Source organism: Macrobrachium rosenbergii, chromosome 12, assembly GCF_040412425.1.
Source record: "Macrobrachium rosenbergii isolate ZJJX-2024 chromosome 12, ASM4041242v1, whole genome shotgun sequence".
NCBI classification, from domain to species: Eukaryota; Metazoa; Arthropoda; class Malacostraca; order Decapoda; family Palaemonidae; genus Macrobrachium; species Macrobrachium rosenbergii.
The window spans coordinates 71,257,820-71,278,186 of record NC_089752.1 but is presented as its reverse complement, the minus strand read 5'-3'; the positions used below and the strand labels follow the sequence as shown (position 1 = coordinate 71,278,186).

At 36.3% G+C, this 20,367-nt stretch overlaps 2 protein-coding genes across 2 annotated transcripts in view; one reads left to right on the top strand and one right to left on the bottom strand.

The window, feature by feature from the left end:
- Positions 1–264: 264 nt before the first annotated feature.
- Positions 265–20,367, bottom strand: part of Eh (Eclosion hormone) — a 33,419-nt gene continuing 13,316 nt past the window's right edge. Inside the window, exons 2-3 of the mRNA XM_067112355.1 lie at positions 3,188–3,279; positions 265–2,148 (exon numbers count right to left, since the gene is read on the bottom strand). Of these exons, the coding sequence (XP_066968456.1) occupies positions 2,004–2,148; positions 3,188–3,279 (237 nt within the window). The 3' untranslated portion in view covers positions 265–2,003. The remainder of the gene's footprint in view (positions 2,149–3,187; positions 3,280–20,367) is intronic.
- Positions 4,389–9,124, top strand: LOC136843721 (uncharacterized). The gene is made up of 4 exons (XM_067112354.1): positions 4,389–4,569; positions 5,823–6,177; positions 6,983–7,189; positions 7,760–9,124. Exons 1-4 carry the CDS (start codon positions 4,567–4,569, stop codon positions 7,780–7,782), a joined length of 588 nt encoding a protein of 195 aa, XP_066968455.1. The 5' UTR covers positions 4,389–4,566; the 3' UTR covers positions 7,783–9,124.

Here is a 20,367-nt window from a genome sequence, read left to right as displayed (position 1 = left end):
ATAGGCTCTTTGCAGCAACGTCTGGACCCCAAGCTACATTGCTTTCTGCCCTTTTATTTGTATGTATTGGCATTGGGTTTTTTTTCTTACCATCTAGCTACCCAGTTTCTTTAACTGTTTTGCATAGATGTTCTCCCCACAACTGAGAAACTTAAGTCTAACCCTGTGAGAATCTAGAATAATAATGAATCGTAGTAATAAGAAACTCACTGCTCATTGTCATCACTCCGCTTATTCACACAGAAGGTCAGATAAAACGAATTCTTAAGACTAAGACGTACATGTTTAATTTTTCCTGTAAACGAGAGTCAAATAAGGACATTTCAGACACGCACAGGTAATGCAGCATTACAGGTAAATAAAAACAACCACGGACACAGCTCTTGCACCTTGAAACTTCTTGTGATATTTTATTATGGATCAGATCTGACGTAAATACAGTGGAGTTTCCACAGCTTCCCTCCTCACACTCAGCTTCAACAGACTGACTACCACTAGATGACGCCACGACAGACGATTATGCCAGGCCTTGCTGTATATATATTTATATCTATTTTCATATATTATATAGTCTCGTCTATGTATACAATGCTGTCAGAAATCGTAAGGATCTCCTATATATATATTTGTAGATCATTGCACCATCCGAGAATATAATGATTATGCGTTATACATTGTAATCAGACTGAAGATTATCCCCGTCCCTCTCTGGTTTGACGACACACTCGATTCAAAGAACTGGAATATTCGAGCAGATGCACGAGCAACATTGGCGAGGGTAATGTCCAATTGGATCTGAAAAGAACCTGATTTGAATAGATCGGAAGAGGGAGAGAAAGGAGTAAAACAGGTAGGTGAAGCAGGGTGACAGTACTGGTCTACTTCCCATTCATTTTCAAATAATGTAATCGACGACACTTCGGCAATGAGAATTTTTCCGGAAGTAAGAGAGGTGAAGATAACTGGCACGAATATTCTCTTTGAATTCAGCCGAATGAAGAAGATTAATCGGCAGCGAAGTTGATGTATTCTTCCAATTAATTAAGACACGGTGATTTCTAGTTCCGAAACAAACGGAAAACAATGAGGACGGTTACGCAATTGCGACCATTGTCACCGGGATTTTAAGATCCCGTATAATCTCAAAACAACTGGCTTCATAAGGTGTTACGCAAAGATATTTTCCGCCATCATTCAGCATTTGGCTGTCCAGTTTTCCATCAAGTAGTCAACATTTTTCTCGATACTGGTGGCAAAGTTGAAGTCGCGCAACTGAAAGATCACTTTCAGCAATATGTTGCAGCTTCACTTCTGCTCCAGAGATTTAACTGAACTGTTGCCATCGTGAAGTCAGGCAGTATCAAGTACCAAAAAGATAATCATTATATTGTTTGGACGCTGAAGAGATTTTGTGACATGAAGTAGGTGACGCGTTGATTAAAAATGAGTCTTCCTTGACTGAGATGTTACTAAAACTAATATTGACCGCCTAGCTGATCAACTAAAACTTAGGAAGACAGGATAGTTTTGAAAAATTGACATACCCAAACAAAAATGTATTCGGAAGAGACTAAAGATGGGATCAAGAGGACAGAAATGAGGTGAGAAGTAGAATAAAATAAGAAAATGAAGCTGATAATCAGGGAAAGAGTTAGAATTGTTGAAGGGGAGAGAGCAGTACAAGAACACCAGTCCTAATTCTTTGGATGAAGTAGCGAATGAGTTATTTGATAGTCTGAAGAGAGCAAACAGATGGTGTGGCCATGTTAGCCGTCCACAATGAATTCTTGTACTTTCTTACGCGTTCAGATTCATTCCAGATGTTTTCGATTCAGGTCATGCGGAGTTTGTTGAAAACATCAAATTTTGTGGTTTGCTAAATGCCTGAATTTTCTTTCGTGTCAAACGAACAGAGAGGGCGGGGTCGGAACTAGTTTAGGAACCTTTCTCTTCATCTGGGCCGGATTCGGAACCGAAATAAAAATAAACTATTTCGTGAGTTTTTAGATGAACCTCTTCAGGAATCGGTTGAACGTCGCGGGATTGTTGCAGTCGGGGATACTGACGCCCTGGGTCATGATGCAGGATTCGGCGCAGGCTTGGCCGTGGAAATAGTCGCCGTACATCTCCTTACACTGACCGCAGTTCCTGTGACGAAGTAAGAAGAAAGGGATGTAAGATATACCTGCTGAGGTAAGCAGCTTGCTGGCAATATATATGTATATATATACATATATATACATATATATATATATATATATATATATATATATATATATATATATATATATATATATATATATACTCGTATATATATATATATATATATATATATATATATATATATATATATATATATATATATATATATATATTAAGTATATGATGTAAAAAGGTGTACACTATTTGTGCTTTGGTTTCATCATTGCCCCAGCAGTTAAAAAAGATCAATGTTTTAATGACTGTTGCCTTGATTTTCTCATACGTCAGAAAATTATAATATATATATATATATATATATATATATATATATATATATATGTATATATATATATATATATATATATATATATATATATATATATATATATATATATGTATGTGTGTGTATAATGATATATATATCATATCATATATATAAAACACACGAATATATACATATATATGTGTGTACATACGTATGTACATACATTTAGTACAATACGAATTCCTGAGGAGAAAGGCCGATACCTTGAGTCACTACACTGAAGAATTTCGTGGAAAGTGTGAACTTTGTGAATGTGTATCGTTTTTATGAGACATTCAAGCTAAGATGTATCAGCAATTTTTCGAATAGTAACTTTACATTTTAAAAACGTTTTAAAGAGCAGTAATGTCATGACTTGCATAAAATTCCAAGGAGTGACTATTTTTTAGAAGACTCGTGGACTAGAACTGAGACTCAGCCTACCCTCTCGTGCCTCTTCACGACCCATTGCCGCTCTTTCCAAACAGTTTTTGATGAGGTTAGTAGCCACACCCCAAAGATGACAAGCAAATCGATTACATCCAAAACATTATCATCATCTGTTTAGCTAGTACTGATCGTTAGCCATTTGACACTCACTGTCATGTGAAGGGCGGCAAAGAGAGTAAGTCGAACCATTAAACCGAAGGAAATGAAAGAGAAGGAATCCTCTGGACTGACCTGATGCACATACTGGTGATGGAGGCGGCCTGCGTCAGGGAGGCCAGCACGACCAAGCAAACAACGCTGAGGACAAGGACGCGAACCTGAGCCTGTGAATGTGAACAAACATTATAATTATGCAATGTGTGAAATTCACAGAAATAAGCATAAAGGAAAAAAACAAGTATAGAATAAAACTATAAAGGAAAGGTGGCTCAAGTATGAAATACAAGATACCACATGCAATATAAAAGATATAAATTGTTTTACATTTTGCATTAACAAGGCGTTTCCCATAAGAGGACTGCTTCAGAAAGGTAAAGGCAATATTTGTGAAAGTCTTACAATATTAAGCACGCGGTCCAAGTCACTCTCTATCATTGTTTCTAAACCGGGCCATAGTTCGAATCCTGGCCGGCTCAGCACCTTGCGGCTTAACATGTGTGAATATAAAAGTCACGCACGTGCAACTGACAAAAATTCACACACACGTTTATACATGAGTATATACACATACACACACACACACACACACACACACACACACACATATATATATATATATATATATATATATATATATATATATATATATATATATATATATATATATATATATGTGTGTGTGTGTGTGTGTGTGTGTGTACGTGCCTGTATGTGTTTGCGTGTGTGTGCGCACGTACAGTATATGCTTACACATGTTCGTTAGTGCATGCAAAACGTCCTATTACTCATCTATATTCATGTTTAAGTAAATAACTCAATATATATATATATATATATATATATATATATATATATATATGTATATATATATATATATATATATATATATATATATATATATATATATTACTTTTTCGCATGCCTATATAATACGGAACGTGGCGAGTGAAAACCAGATCACACAAAAACAAAGAAATCATAATTTATACGGCTCTTGAAACATGAACACATCTAAACTAGTTTACCGTCGCAGGAACCGCTATTTGTCCCGCCTGTCCTTTGTTTACTGTGAAATTCCCCGTTAACTATCCTTTGTCCGTGCTAACAAGGTCCTGAATCATCTCCTGGACGGAACAGAGCAATTTAATGTTGAACAAAGCATGTGTCAAAAAGTAGGGTGAGTAAAAACAAAGAAAGATAAAACATGGCGGCGTGCCGGATCGTCAAAAGAGGCGTTCCGTGGATATATGTTAATGCAGACCCGTTTCCCTTTGTCTGTTAGGTTGCTGCCTTCACATAAATAGGGGAATTTCTAGAGAATTTTAGTCATTTGGACATTAGCGACGGCAGCCTTCTCTTCTACAAGGTTTCCCCGAAGCAAGAACAAATAATTTTTGCTCTGAAGTTTTTCGTTTACACTTTCTTGAAAGCCATTTGGATTTGAAGAATAAATGGTAAGTCGTATTTTGCTATTATTGTTGCTGCTGCTGCTGCTGCTACTCACACTGCTTCTACTACTAAAGATAATAGTAGCTGATGAATATTAGAGAATTCTACGATTAACCACTCTGAGTGCAAATCAACCCAGGTCTTGACAAAATCTTATTTTTACTGTTCTCGCATTGTAGGATGATAATTATAATAAAACAAGTTGAATCTTCTTTTCAAGGTGTACTAAGAAGTGATCAGCTTGCTCATTTGAAGAATCTCTCTCTCTCTCTCTCTCTCTCTCTCTCTCTCTCTCTCTCTCTCTCTCTAACATTGATGAAGATTTTAGTGTCCTACAGTGTTGGGTATTTCAAAATTACACAAGGCCTAATCTAAAGGAAAATAGGAGTAAAAATAATACTGTCACAAAAACAATACAACTCTACACCGATTGTTGAGTGGTATTAGTAATATCATTATTATTACAGTTACTAGATGTGAACTCCTCAAAATATGATATAATTTCTCCAAAACATATTATCTCATTTTCGGTTCGTCAGTACTTGTAGCAGCTACTGCTTTAGCATCCCCTGACAGATACTTTTTCCCTTTTTCTGATTAAAAAAAGTCATTGAAGCTTTTTCCCTGAGTTAGCTAAGTAACCCTAGATTCAACCTAATACCCCTAACTTAACCAAGTACCCCTTGTGTTCACCACATATTCCCCGAGTTATCAGACCATGGACTATGTTAGCTTGACATCAAAAGATTAACTTGAGACAGAAGGTGAGGATAATGGGAACGGACAGACTTGAGTCACTGATAAATACACCAAAAGAGTAGAATGGAAAAGATTACCAACATCAAAGGGACAGTTATACGTTAGACCAAAGAATCCAGAGAACATCACTCGAAGTAAGAAAGTAAGCAAAACTAGAAGTATGTTTTTAAAAGAAAAATAAAGCTTTAAGCAGAAGTTTGATTTATATATATATATATATATATATATATATATATATATATATATATATATATATATATATATATATGGCAATAGTATAAAACCAAATTAATATATATACATAACTTTATGTATATATATATATATATATATATATATATATATATATATATATATATATATGGCAATAGTATACAACCAAATTAAGATAATATTTATTGATCTACACAAAACATTTATACCCTATGCTACGAAATGGAGAACCATTGAATCAGTTCAGTAATATATTTTATGCTTAACTCATCATTCTCTTTCACAGATGCAGAGAATTCTGGCTGTCCTTTTGTTCCTAAGTGGGGTGGGTATCTGTCTGTGTGGTATCATGGATAGAAGGATACCTGAAGGTGGTGCCCCGAATGAGAGCGCTAAAAATAACTCCCTGGAACAAACCCCGGGGTCTAACTCCACAGAAAATGGAGATGAGAACCGTTTCTACCACATCTCTGAGTTTAATTCCACGGAAAAAGGAAGAAATCGTTGGGGAGGCGGCTACTTTCCATATGACCCACTCATGCCAAACAGTTTCTACCCAGTTGGATCTAATTTTGCCTATTCCTCTGGTGGCTGCAGCCAGTATTGCGTAAATGTGATGGGCATGCCCGAGTGCTGTAACAGTAAGTACTGTAGCTCCTGAAATGATTCCGATCAGGCTCTTTCCTTCTACGTCATTCTGCACACTCATTCAATTGCCTTTATTGTGACGTTAAAAATTATTAAATTTTGATAACAATAACATCGCAATTATATCACATTGTCCGGTGTGCTCATTCAGTAACCCAACAAAACATAATTTTCCATTCTTAAATACTAGATTTGTTATTACATTGCATTTCAAAATCTGATACACAATTAGTACACCCAGAAAGCCTGGGTATACTAGTAGATATATTAATGGTAATCTGTTAAGTAACACAAACCGACTAAATACACTACCTCCTATGCCTTTAAAAACACTAAAGTATATTTCTGGTATCTCTTTCGTGGCCATACTCTTCCTCTTGCATCTCATATGGAAATTCTTAACAAAGACATAATCTGGTAAGCAATCATCTCTCTCTCTCTCTCTCTCTCTCTCTCTCTCTCTCTCTATATATATATATATATATATATATATATATATATATATATATATATATATATATATATATATATATGTATATATATACATATATAAAGTACATTTTTATATACATACATGCATATATATATATATACTGTATATATATATAAATTATATATATATATATATATATATATATATATATATATATATATATATATATATATAAAATAAATATATATGTATATCTGGAATTATGAAAGTAACTGGTGAATTTGACTGTAGCAGGCGAAAAAATCTTAAAATCTCGAAGGCATTATATTCTTAAAGTATTGACATGAAAACCTTGTTCCTCACAGATCCCATCACCCAGGTAGCGCCTTACCTCCCAAGATGCCCCTATACCCAACCGATGTGTATGGGTCCGGATATTTCCCTCGGAGGGTTCTCGATGCCCTGCCAGGGGCACATGCAGTGCATGCCTGCACGACTGTGCTGCTTCGACATCTGTCGTCAGCAGAGCGTTTGTAGACCTCCGCAGGTGCCCGGCAGTTTTATGTTCGGCAGTAAGTTTGCTTACTTACCCTAGTGGCTCTCGGGCCTTATTTTGGGCCATTGCCGCCAGCACCAGACTGTTTAAGGGTTAATACTTGTTTTGCCTAACACTACGCTCAGCCAACTTTATCGTGTCATGGGACCTCAACCACCATGAAACCATAAACTCTTGGCAGAGCTGTTTCTTAGTCAATTACGCAGAAAAATTCTTATTCTGTTCATAGAAAGAAATGGAAATATACACGTTGATCATGTTTTTCCATTCGTATTTCTTCGAATTATATATATATATAAATATATATATATATATATATATATATATATATATATATATATATATATATACTGTATATATATTATATATATATATATATACATGCTGTATATATATAATATATGTATACATATATACTGTATATAATATATATATATATATTATATATATCTATACACAGATATACACACACATATATGTATACATATATATGTGTGGTATGTGTGTATTTTGCTTGCAAGCGAATAAAGCAGCTTGAAAATTCCAGTGCACTAGCTCCTCAACTTATTTTGTTTTATTTTTTCAGACGATTTCTCGATGATGGGTTGAACACGGCCACAAGTGCTTTGAAAAGTCCCGAAGGAAGTGCCGCTCGTCCACCTTTACAGCAGAATTCCTGTGAAATATCCTCGACCACTATTATTTGGTTACTATATTGCTTCATTATTATTCATCTGTCATTATGACCGGCGAAGTCACTCTTTAACAATGACTGTTCAGTATGTTGACTGAGAGAAGACATTAGGACATAAAGAATCAGCCAGTGTCTGTTGCTCTTGCATCTCAGAGAACGGCTGGGTTGTTGAAAGTTGCAGCTTCGTCCACAGTGGTCTCGCTGTATATTTCAAGGACCTTTTCACGTAGGTGATAAAACGGGGCTTGCTGCTCTGTTTAGTCGCTTCATTGTTTCCTTTTTCCGTCTCTTATGCTTCACTGACCTTTGAAATCGGTGGTAATGTTATTATTGCCTTTTTTTTACCAATTTATTATAAGTGATTCTTTCTTTATGCACTGCACTGTACAGTTTTTAATTTTTTTATAAATTGATCTGCGGCTTTGTTTGACTGCTTTGTTGGTTGACGTTTTCATTTTTGAACTGGATTGACCTTGAGAATTCGGTGATCAAGTGGCTTAATTGTTTGACCTCTGTATATTCATTGACGTCTGTCTGTCTTACTCCTTTATTGCTTAATCTCTTTGTCTTTTATACTTCACTGAACTTTTCACCTGAATAGTTATGCAACTTGTGAATGAATTTAACTGCTTTATTGTTTGTTCATTATATTCAGTGCTATTTTATTACGTTCAATTTTGATACTTGGCCATGACCTGATACCAAATTATATCCTTTCATTATATGACAAGGAGATACTTGACCTAAGACTTGACCTGAGACCTTGTGTAGAAACCAGTTTAGTCCTGGTGGATCTTGGAGGCATCCCGGGGACTGGTAACTCCAAAAATCCAGCTTTTGTGTCCAGTGTGCTCTAGGATCATTTGAAATGTTTAATTTCCATTTTACTCATAATCATTTATTTTGGATGAAATAGACTTGATAATTAGTTTCAATCTGTAGAACAGAGATTTAGTAGAAGAAATAACTGAATCTGAAAATTTTTAAACAATGCATAATATTCTCCCAGCCTGCAAGATTCCACGTGTGTCCGGAAGACTAAATCCATCTAGTGGATAAGAATAGATGCTCCTTTGACTTGGTGCTGAAGGAGGTATGCGCTCTCTGAGTCCTTGCTAGTTGCTGACATCATGTACCCTTGACTCATGACTTCTTGCGCGAGTAGTACACTGATTAATTCTGTGATGTTTGCCTATAATGTGATTTCGAGGGGGATCCTCTCAACAGTATTTTTGTTATTATATGTGTGGTAAATAATGAGTGTTTTATTTATACATATGGGCTTATCAGATCCCCTCCCACAAATATCATGTAAGGCATGGGCCTCAGTCCTGTGCTTTAAGAGCGTCCTTACAGTTAACCTTATGCTTTGATCAAGTGCACATGCGGGCACCCTCAAGCAAAGCATTCAAATTCAGAACTGTGGAAGGCCATCGTCCAGACGTTATGGCAAAACCTACGGTGTAAGAACACTGGTTCTCTGGTCACCATCGGGTGTAAAACGAGCGTAAGTGGGACCTGAAACAAACTTGGAGCCACAAATACTGCGACAGATATGTCATTTAGTTAAGCAAAACGTAATTGGAAGATGTTTAAAGTCCTCAGCTGGTACTCATGTTGATAGAAAGTTAAAATGAAAAGCTAACTCGATGTCTTAATAAACTTATGAATTCTATGCATAACTCAACGAAAAAAGTTCTAGTTCGGTAATACCGATAAATTTCGATATTCTTCCTGTGTGTAACAGCGACAGTCTGTGAGAATAAACGCCATGGTGAGATCACTCTTCAAGTGTGAAGCAAGGTGGTTGAAGAAACAAGGGTGGCGACCTCATGACTTGGGCACATAACATTCACAGAAACGGCTGACTTTCATATAATTGTTAAAATACAATAAAAAAGTAAACAAATACCTTTTTTTTCTTTTGAAAATCAACAGTTTCAGTGAATGTTTTTGCGTCACCACCTACTGATTCCTGAGACCTTACTGTTACCCATTTCTACTGGCACCAAATTCCCAAGGCCTTATGCAAGTTTCTGCGCATTGGTGCTTGGAAGGCATGTGGGTGGGAGCCCCATGGCCGGGCCACAACAGATAACAATAGAGCCTCTGAGCTAACAACACCAGAAAGCCAACAGTGTAGCCAATGCATTACTGCCTGGCATTAATTGGTGATCACCCATCCAAATACTGACCAGACCTAATGAAGTTTAATTTAACTGGAAGACGTACATAGCATCCTACTTATAATGAAGTGTTTAATTGTTGTCGATTTTGTGATAGTTGAAACTGGAGTCCATTAACAGAAGACTATTTATGGGTAACCATTTCATTTCATTTTAAAAAATAAATTTGTAAGCCATCAAGTCGACATAAAGCACCTTTCTTGAAATATGACAGACTATCGCTAATGTGTCACTGGAAACAGAATTTGGTCAACATATTTCATTTCCATATGCTGACAAGCTATGAACTTCCTTCCCGCTTTCCGTTTCCCTGACCCGTGTGGCCTTCCATCTATGAAGAGACAGCATGTCGTCTCTTCTGAAGTTGAGGCCCACTCTCTTCCTTTTCAGTTCTTTTCTTGCATCCCTACAATCTGGGGTGGAAAAGTGGGTGTTATTTTACAAAATAACCAAGTCGGAATTGGAATTAGCTGTGCATTAGTATAAATAAACAATAAACAAATAAATCCAAATGGACATTGAGCATCTGTCCATTGACTTGTAAGGAAAATAAATAAAGCGCGTGACTCAGTAAAAAAAAAAAAAGAGAGAGAGAACTATTTTGCATACAAACAATAGTTAAATCGAAAGGTCGTTAGCATTTTAATCTAGTACTCGGGCATCCGGTGGTATTACACACCTGGCAACCCATTGTTTGTCGAACTTCCGACCGAATTCTCTCTCTCTCTCTCTCTCTCTCTCTCTCTCTCTCTCTCTCTCTGTCAAAAAGGAGTAAGAATTTCTTCCTTTTATTGTCAGCAAACCTGGGGTTTTCTTAAGCGTTTCTCCTTTCGACGGAGAGGCATCTCCTATTTCAGATTCACTGCTGGAGTGTTTGCAGAAATGTTTGACAAACAAGTCAAGATGTGGGATATTATTACTATTATTATTACTATTATTATTATTATTATTATTATTATTATTATTGTTATTATTATTATACGGATACACACTGCGCTATATACATATGTGGTTATTATCATTATTTAAAATATGAAAAATTCATATGGTAAAAAGCTAAAATGTCTCTAACTTGCAAAACAATATTCCACAAAACAGAATCCCCATTTATGAAAAAAGAACTAAGTGTAAGTCATATAATTAAGTGGTATGTATACAGAAAATAGCGACATTGTCATAGATTAACCATTCTACTTGCATTTTTTTCCTAACATAACTCTGTTCAAAGAATGTTGAGGCGCCCGCGCCGGCCCTGGGCCACGATAGAGAGAGGCAAGTGGAGCGCTGGGTTCAGCGCTCCTTGAAGAACAAAAGCCTGCAACCAAACTCAGTGGTCTTGGGCAAGCCGTAACGGGGAATAATAATAATAATAATAATAATAATAATAATAATAATAATAATGATAATAATAATAATAATAATAATAATGTAGCTGGATGTCGAAACAGAACTTAGCTGATGTGGGAATGCGGTAATGAGTCATACTGAGGCCCGAAAGTCAGCAAAGACAATGACAATCAGCCACTTCGGTCTGGGGTGAACCCAGCTTTGCCTTCGAGCTCGCTTTTCCTGTTCCTTCGGTGTGGGGTACATAAAAGCTTAATGATTATGCATCAGACATCTGTGATATACTCAACACTTGTGTGTATGTATGTATGTATGTATGTATGTGTGTATGTATGTATTAAGTAATGTAAGTATGTATGTCGTTTTAGTCCACTCTTTTTTGCCCAGTTCCGTGCTTTGCGAAATCAAAGTTTTATGGCTTTATAAGGATAACAACAACAATAATAATGAATAGGGATATGAAATATCCTGTGTTAATGAAGTTTCTTCACGTGGGTTCCCTTTTGAGCTAGTGTTTAGAAGATAATCTTAGCCGCAGTTATCATGAAGGGAAACTGTTTCTATAAAAAAAATGATGGTTTAATAACCATCAGTTTTTCACAGAACAAAAAGATCCCTATACCCCAACAAAGGCCACTAAAAATTCCGGTCAGCTATTAAGCATTTAAAGAGTCAAAAATGCTTGTGTTTATGTTTGTGCGTTGTGTGCTGGCATTATATCTCAAGAACGGGTAGACAGGACTTGATAGAAATAGGCAGATGTATTCACTAGGCGACTTTCTCGAGAAATCGGCTCAGAGGAGAGGTGATCTCCACAGAGACACATCGTCTACTTAGAGGGATTTCTCTTCAGGACTACAATTGCAAGTTTTACTCTAATGATCGTACGTTCCTCATCCATCCTGCCAAAACGCACTAAGACAAAAGGCGCAAGTGAAAATGTAGGTCCGTTCAATTTTGCGGCGGAAGGAACGGAAAAGATTTCCTCAAGTATAGCCAAGGTCAGACGATGCAATCCCAAAATACAACAAGGGTCAAAAGTCCTCGGCTTTAAAGGGGAATTTAAGCCTATTTGAAGTGTTCAAATTAACTCCCTAATTCGGCCCCGCCATTTTTTGGCCATATTTGGTCAAAGGATTATCAGACGTGGCAAAGATTCGCTCCTCCTAGTTAAGCTTCGATGTCATCAGTGCTTCATTTTGGCCCGTTTTCTTTGTCTCCATTTTCTATACAGACGAGATATTTTAATACTGCAAGTCTCCCTCTGTTTCTCCCTGTCTCTCTTTGCATATTTTTCATACATTTACACACACACACACACACACACACACACACATATATATATATATATATATATATATATATATATATATATATATATATATATATATTGCAAAAATTTACTCTCGCTTTTTTGGCTTAAGAGCTCATTACAACCCACAGCCCCTCCTACCAGGCAGCTAGGGTTTGTCGCACAATTCATAAACGACCGGCATTCTGGTATACTGACATACCATGCTATAAATACAGGTATACGTTTGCTTCAGCTAATGCATGCCATATATATATATATATGTATATATATATATATATATATATATATATATATATATATATATATATATATATATATGTATATATGTCACCTTTACCTGACACATATGCATTAATGACGTATACATTTCAGCCTTAAATGTATGACCCTGGAAGAATCATACAATGGTGTCGATGGTCTAGACTGCTCTAGTAAAAAGTGTTTCAATTTGACAGGTATGTGTATTGATGAACCGATCTAGACTTAGCCTATATTTCGTATTCTTTACATGGCGTGTTAGTGCGTTCTTGCTGGAACCTCAGTGCTGGTTCAAATCCTGCCACAGAGGGCGAAGGCTTTGTTTCTTGCCGCTCGTTTTTAGGTTTGTAATGACAAGCGTGTCCCAAATCGTCTTTATGGACATTATAAATACACACACAAGCAAAGACATGCGTACACAACACACACATACATACATACATACGTACATACATACATACATACATACATACATACATACATACATACATACATACATACATATATATATACAGTATATATACATATATACAACGAATAATTAGCCTTTACCCTTCAGACGGGTGGCTCTGGGTGATGTTAACCTTCCGGCTCCCTATTGGTTTTTAAGATGAGGCTGTTGGCACCGATGCTTTTTTCCAACTTTTCGAAGACCCATTGCAGTTGACCGATTAGCGGGCCTCAAAATTATGTTTTTTTATATTTTTTATTCATCTGTTTGTTTTTTGTTTTACTCGCTGACTTCTACCGATGTTAGTTTTCGAATTTTGCAATTACAATAATTGATTGAATGTGATTTTATCCCAGAATTCCAACAGACAAAAAAAAAATCCGGATCTACTGACCCATTACTGAAAATGTTTCAGGGAAGACTTCACAGTTTTCACACTGCAATCATTCAACTATGCTCCCTTGCTGGGATTTATTTTCCTTTTTTATTTTGGTGAGGAAACAAAAGTGAGAAGTAAACTGTAAATACATGATTTTCATTGTGTTTTGTCCTGTTTTTGTTCACCAACCAATGACGTATTCGTTTGTTATACAAATGAAAATGCGTTTTCTCATTAGGATACTATTATTAAACTTACAAATAGTATTATATAAAGTTCTGGTAATATAAAAACTCATTTCAAGAAAGATATACGAAACATTCTGAAAGTTCACTTTCGGTCGCTAGGAAGAAGAGTCAAAGGGGACACTAAAGTTGGAAACCCAAAATTAAGCATGACTACTGACATAAAAAATAATTTTTAGACTCGTAGTATCTAATAATTGATTTTTAGATTACGTAAAGAAACCAAGAAATATATATTCCATAAAGGATGTCGAAAACACACACACGCACAAAAGAAAATTAGTGACTATAACCTCGACCCTTACTTATGACGTAACACATGGGCGGGAAGAGTCAACCGACTCATGTGCATGGAAAACAGGAGAGCGCGCAGCACCAAATCCCTAGGTCCATCGATTATTAACTAGCTTAAGGCTAATGTTTCGATAAACGATATTGCTTGGCAGCTTAACATCTACAAAGCAATGTCATGCACGACGACGGAGAGGAAGTAAGTATAAATACGTTGCAAAGAAGTGCACATCTATGTTACATTGCGCCTACAGTACAGTTCTCCAAGGTCAACGGACCATTGACGTAGCTTGCTTAAACCCCTAACAACAGACGTTGCGATCAAGAGAGATAATAAGCTCCTAACTGATGCACCAACCATCCTATGACAAAGACAGACAGACACACACACACAGAAGAGAGAGAGAGACAGAGGTCCGTTTGCCGAGTTGTCCATCTACCCTAAACCTAATGTAGGTAAATTTATTTTACAGTACAGGAAACATATAGTTATTTTACATCGAGAGTTGGTTTGACCTAAGAATAAGTTTAAATGAATTTTTGAAAAATGTGCAGATTAAATCATACACTATAGCGCCTTTCATGAAAAGTTTTATATAGATCATCATGCAAACGACAATTGAAGACATAATTGCAATGCTACAAAGGCTCATGAAGTATTTCCATAGACCTATACTAACGAAAGGCAGTTAGATGAAAACAGTGATAGTTGCAAATGCTGAAACCTTTGGAGTATAATAGTAACGTAATTTAATTTAGTAACATAATACTACAGTTTCAGAGCAAAACGAGATATCAAGCTGAAATAGGAAAATAGAGGAATTCGTCAAATACGTCAACGGCTGTTGATAGTTGTGATTTGACTTCATGCGCTTAGTACAAAGTTGCCAGTTAGTACTTTTATAGACTGTAGTCTGAAAGATTTTGGAAAGTGTCGCAATACCTTGAGTGAGTTTATACAATATACATAAATGCACACCGTACTGTACACAAGGAGGTCCCACGGTTTAGGCGTATCTTAAGCCACCTGTCGATCCCAAGACAAAGTCAAGGAAAGACGAAAAGCAATGGAGAGAGAGAGAGAAGGGGGTGAGAGAGCATAAGAGGAGATGGAAAGGATATTGATATGTCAGTAGGACGACACCAAAGAGATATGAGGCGGGCAGGAATATCCTGGGAATAAAACGATGCGTTTTGAATTTTTTCAAGTCTTCATTCAACAAAATTCGTGTGGAAGAATGTCAAGCGAAATTGTTTCGAAATGGATTGCAAGGAAGGGGACTGCTGTTGTGATGGATGTGCGTAAATGCTGGTTTAGAATGAAAGATATTGCATATAAATCTGCACAAATACATAAAACCTGCACACAACCTCCCACCCTCCAACACACACACACACCTATGTATATAATATATATATATATATATATATATATATATATATATATATATATATATATATATATATATATATATATATATATATATATATATATATATATATATATATAGAGAGAGAGAGAGAGAGAGAGAGAGAGAGAGAGAGAGAGAGAGAGAGAGAGAGAGAAAGTAATTAATAATTGAAGTAACCTTTGTATAACCGGAGGACTATTTATCCCAGCTAAAAACTTTACGAATCTTGAATTGCAAATGAGTTTAACATTAATTTAATTTTTACCGTTTCAGCGAATTTCCTTACCCAACGAAACATAATCATCGACCCGTAGGCTTTTCAGTGTGACATTGAATTCATGTATGGTTATGGAGAGACTGATGTGAGTTATAATCTTAAGGAATATTGTCAGATGGATGGAATAACGATGACTATGATATCTAGATAATTATCAGCGTCATATCCAGTGTACATTATGATGCTAAGCAAGACCGAAACTGCAGTACTTCATGAAAGCGTGAATTCTTCGTTACCGTTTATATACCGTCGGTGATCCTCCCGTGAGCCGTATATTTAGAGATACTATTTCTACATTAGACTCAGAATTCCTAACGTAAATTTCATCCAATTTCACGCGAAGCATTTTTTGTATTCGCTTATTTGTTATCAAATGAAAGCAAAGCGAAGCGATCACATGTTTCATTTCCAGTAGAGTGATGATAAATGGGCGGCTGACATCTCATTCCTTTTGAAACGATCATTCATTGTGTCCCCGTCAGCACCACGAGTTTTGCCCGAATGCGTTTCCCTCCTTCAGTAGAAGGATCACCATCAATCCTATGAAGGATTTCTACTAAACTGTATAAATCCTATGGGGGGCTTAAGCATGTCTGTAGAGAAGGAAACAATGTATAACAAAGGTTTTGCGATCTGTTCGTCACAAGCTTACAATAGTTAGATGAAACAAAGCAAAACAAAACAAAAACAGATCTGCGCTTGGATCTCAATGTGTTTCAAAGAAGGTATCAGGAGGAAGGAAAAAAACAGTTTTAGTCATGAACTGTTCAACTCAAATGAAAGACTTCACTTAACGCTCCTCTTGAAGTAATAAAGCTTCTCTCTCTCTCTCTCTCTCTCTCTCTCTCTCTCTCTCTCTCTCTCTCTCTCAGTCTCTCTCTCTCTCTCTCTCCCTTTTAACATATTCCAATACATCCAATTCCAGAGAAATAGGTAATCCCTAGCACTGACTAATAATCCTCCCTTTCTGTTGACTCGATCCACGTTGTCCATTTCTCCGTCTGCAGGGATTTTCAGCCGACTGTGATTGACTGATTTAGTTGACATAGCGAGGCAAAGCGAAATATTTTCGGGAACTGTAATCGTTTGTCACTTGTCATCAAGATTGTATTGCAGTCGGCGTCTGCCATTTCTTGCATTATTAATGTCATTATTCGATCTTCCAAAGAAATAAACGCAGTAAGTAAAGAAGGTAATGAACATGACGAAAAGAGTTATGAATAGTCACTAATAAATAAGAATAAGTCATGAAACTGGTTGATGACTGCATGCAATAAAACAATATGTTCCCATATATTATGACTCTAATGTGGTATCCTTCATGCTGAGACCTTCCGCAGTCGAGCTTGGGGCTAGCTAGCTTTTGTCACCAATGGCCCCGAAAGAAGATGACAGAGAGAAGGTATTTTGGAAAGAACTTGAGGACGGTACATAGCTTCCCTTCGGTCGGCAATTACCGTCTCGACCCATTTTTATAGTGCCGTCATTGGTTATGGCGTTTGATGCATTAAAACAGCAACGCAGGGATTCAAACCTAAAACTTACTGGGAAAGCAAGTGAAAATGTATTTAAGGTCATATTATCAGTAAAAAATCGAGTTTGGGGTGTCAACTATCGATACTCTGTTTTCGCCATTTTACTATAGTTTAACGTGTCACCAATGCTAGACATAGAATGTTTTTGCACATCGCGCATTCCTTTCCTCTTTCAACCGGTTCGAAAGGACAACCCCAATCGAGCAACGGCCCCTTTCCGAGGACAGAGCATATTCCTTGAATCTCTTGAATCTCTTTTTGGCGGCATGAAACAAGGACCTCAGTCGTGTCCTTTGTTTGGGTAAGATAGCGTTGTCGTTACCCATTGGCCTGCTTCGTCTGCGTTCACTGATGTTTGCAAGTATAGCAAGCAGTACGCAGATCAGTAGACAATCGAAATAAAGAAAAATATAGAGAGGAAATGAAAGTGTCATGAAATTATCCACAGTGATAAAATGAACGCAAAACCAAAGTTTACAGTGTTGGTGCACAAAAAAAGACGAAGACATGGATGAATGAGCCACGTGAAGTTGAACTTGTTCAGCTTCTAGTTTCGTCAGGAGAATGTCCGTACATTGGAAAAGTTATATTATCTTACTGATAGCTTGGTTGCGATTGCTCATGCATATTCCGATGTGAAGAGTGTCACAGTGAAACTCTGAGAAGGAGTGAATTTTGTACGAAAGTTGAAGGGACACTTTAAATCCTTACAAATGAGCCGAAAAAGATATTTCCCGGGATACTAGGAAAGTCTTAGAGTAGAAATAAAGGTAAATTTATGAATGTTTTCAGCTATAGAATTTGGTTCTTGAAATGCCCCAAAGACTTTCAATGGTACAGATTATGTGCTTTGAATACTCTTCTTTGGTGGGAAGCACATGAATACAGTATCCCACTAGCATGCTGATATTACGCAAAGATTAATCAAACTTCAAGTTGATATTTCTTATAAACTTTTTTTCATGAATTTTTATGTAATGAAGTATTAATAAAATTCCTTTTTTTCAATGAAATGGTAAAATTTTAAAAGAAAACGACCATATGGGCAGTACAAAACGTTCATCTTAGGAAAATAAAGCTAACATTTTAACTTATTAGTTAATTGAAATTGGAAAAGTACAATTAAAATTTCAATTTATATAATTTTAAAAATTCTCCCTTATTATTCATTTATAGTAAGTTTGGCGATGTACGTTGTAAGACCACGAAAGATACTTCAAGATGAGATGTGGACACCATGGCAAGGTGAACATTAAGTTTTTACATTTTGAGAAACGAGTAAAAGAAAATAGAAGCTCAAAAACTATCAGACCAAAACATTTAGAAATTTCTGTCAAATCGACATCAGATCTGTCAAGCAACTGTACAAATTTTCAGAAGTTTCATCTACAAAACGTCACAGAGCCGCTCCAAACGGTTAAGGATACTAGTGCAGTGTTCCAAGAAATACAGAACACTTTGGACGTTGTGAATCTTGTGGGTGCGGAAATATTCCCAAACAGATGGAGAAGTAGCCTCAGCCTTAGAAGTTAATTTCAATTACTTTAATAATGGGGTGCTAATGCAATGCGCCCAAGGAAAGAAAGTGTCTAGTAAAGGGTCGTTGACGCCTTGAGGAGTTAGGACATATGGATCTTTCCTAGATAGTGACCCCTAAGGGTTTTAACCCGGTATGTATCCAACCTTGCGGCATATTTAGTACGAGCCCGGTGGGGATTACCATAAAAACATAAACAAAAGACTGTAAATATCATAATGACCCCCAAGAAATATTAATCCTAGATAAAGACCCCCGAAAACCCTTGGGGTCACTATCTAGGAAAGATCCGGACATACTTAAAACAGGCAGCGCGGCCTCGTTATCTTAAAACAAAGGCCATCACTCCAATAATCCTGAAGAATGTCCGAAATGGAAATATTATCATCATCTTGCTGTTCGTGGTGAAAACACCTCCATATGGCTTGGTTGAAAGAAGTTTTTTGAACCGCTATACAGCTGTTACAAAAACAAAGAGAAACTAATACCTTCTCTTTGGAATTTTTTAATGTGACTACGCTGTACGCTTACCAAGCCTGAGTTCCCTAACACTAAGTGCGAATAATAACTTATAGCATTCAGATTAAGGTATCAAAATATGAGGAATCTCCAGCTGGCGGATCAAAACATCTCGTTTTCTCTTTATTATATATAATAATGATATCCACAATTAAGAGGCCTTGTGAAGTTATTTTATTAATATTAAAATCGTGATCCATCTAATATAAACATCTAGTGCAATTAAAGACGAAAATGTCTAATATTTAAAAGAAAGCAAAAAAAAAAAAGATACTAATCAAAGTTAAACATGGACGAATGCTCAGTTGACTTTCCCTCGAGAAAAAGCGCCAAAGGCTGTCGGTTCAATTCCTCTTCCGACTGAATGTTGATGTAACGCTTATTCGATGCCTAATTGGGTCTGTTTTCAAATTTCTTAGCAGATTTTACATTATCATTGTTGGGTTTCTTTACTGATATAATTTTATTGTTGAGTTTATTTACTGAAATTTTATGTCATTGTTGCGTTGCACTATCATTACAGAGCTCATTTGCCATTAGCGGGGCTCTTTAACGAGATATTGTATTATGGTTGGAGTTCTTTACTGAGATTTTATATTATGTTTGGGTTCTAGTAAGTTACCATGGTTTGATTTTATAAACACATATTTGTGGGGTTAAGAAAATATTGTTTATTATGGATGCAATTTGTCTTTCGTTCTCTAGAGGCATATTGGACGGGTAATCCAAACTGTCCTTATCAGCAGGA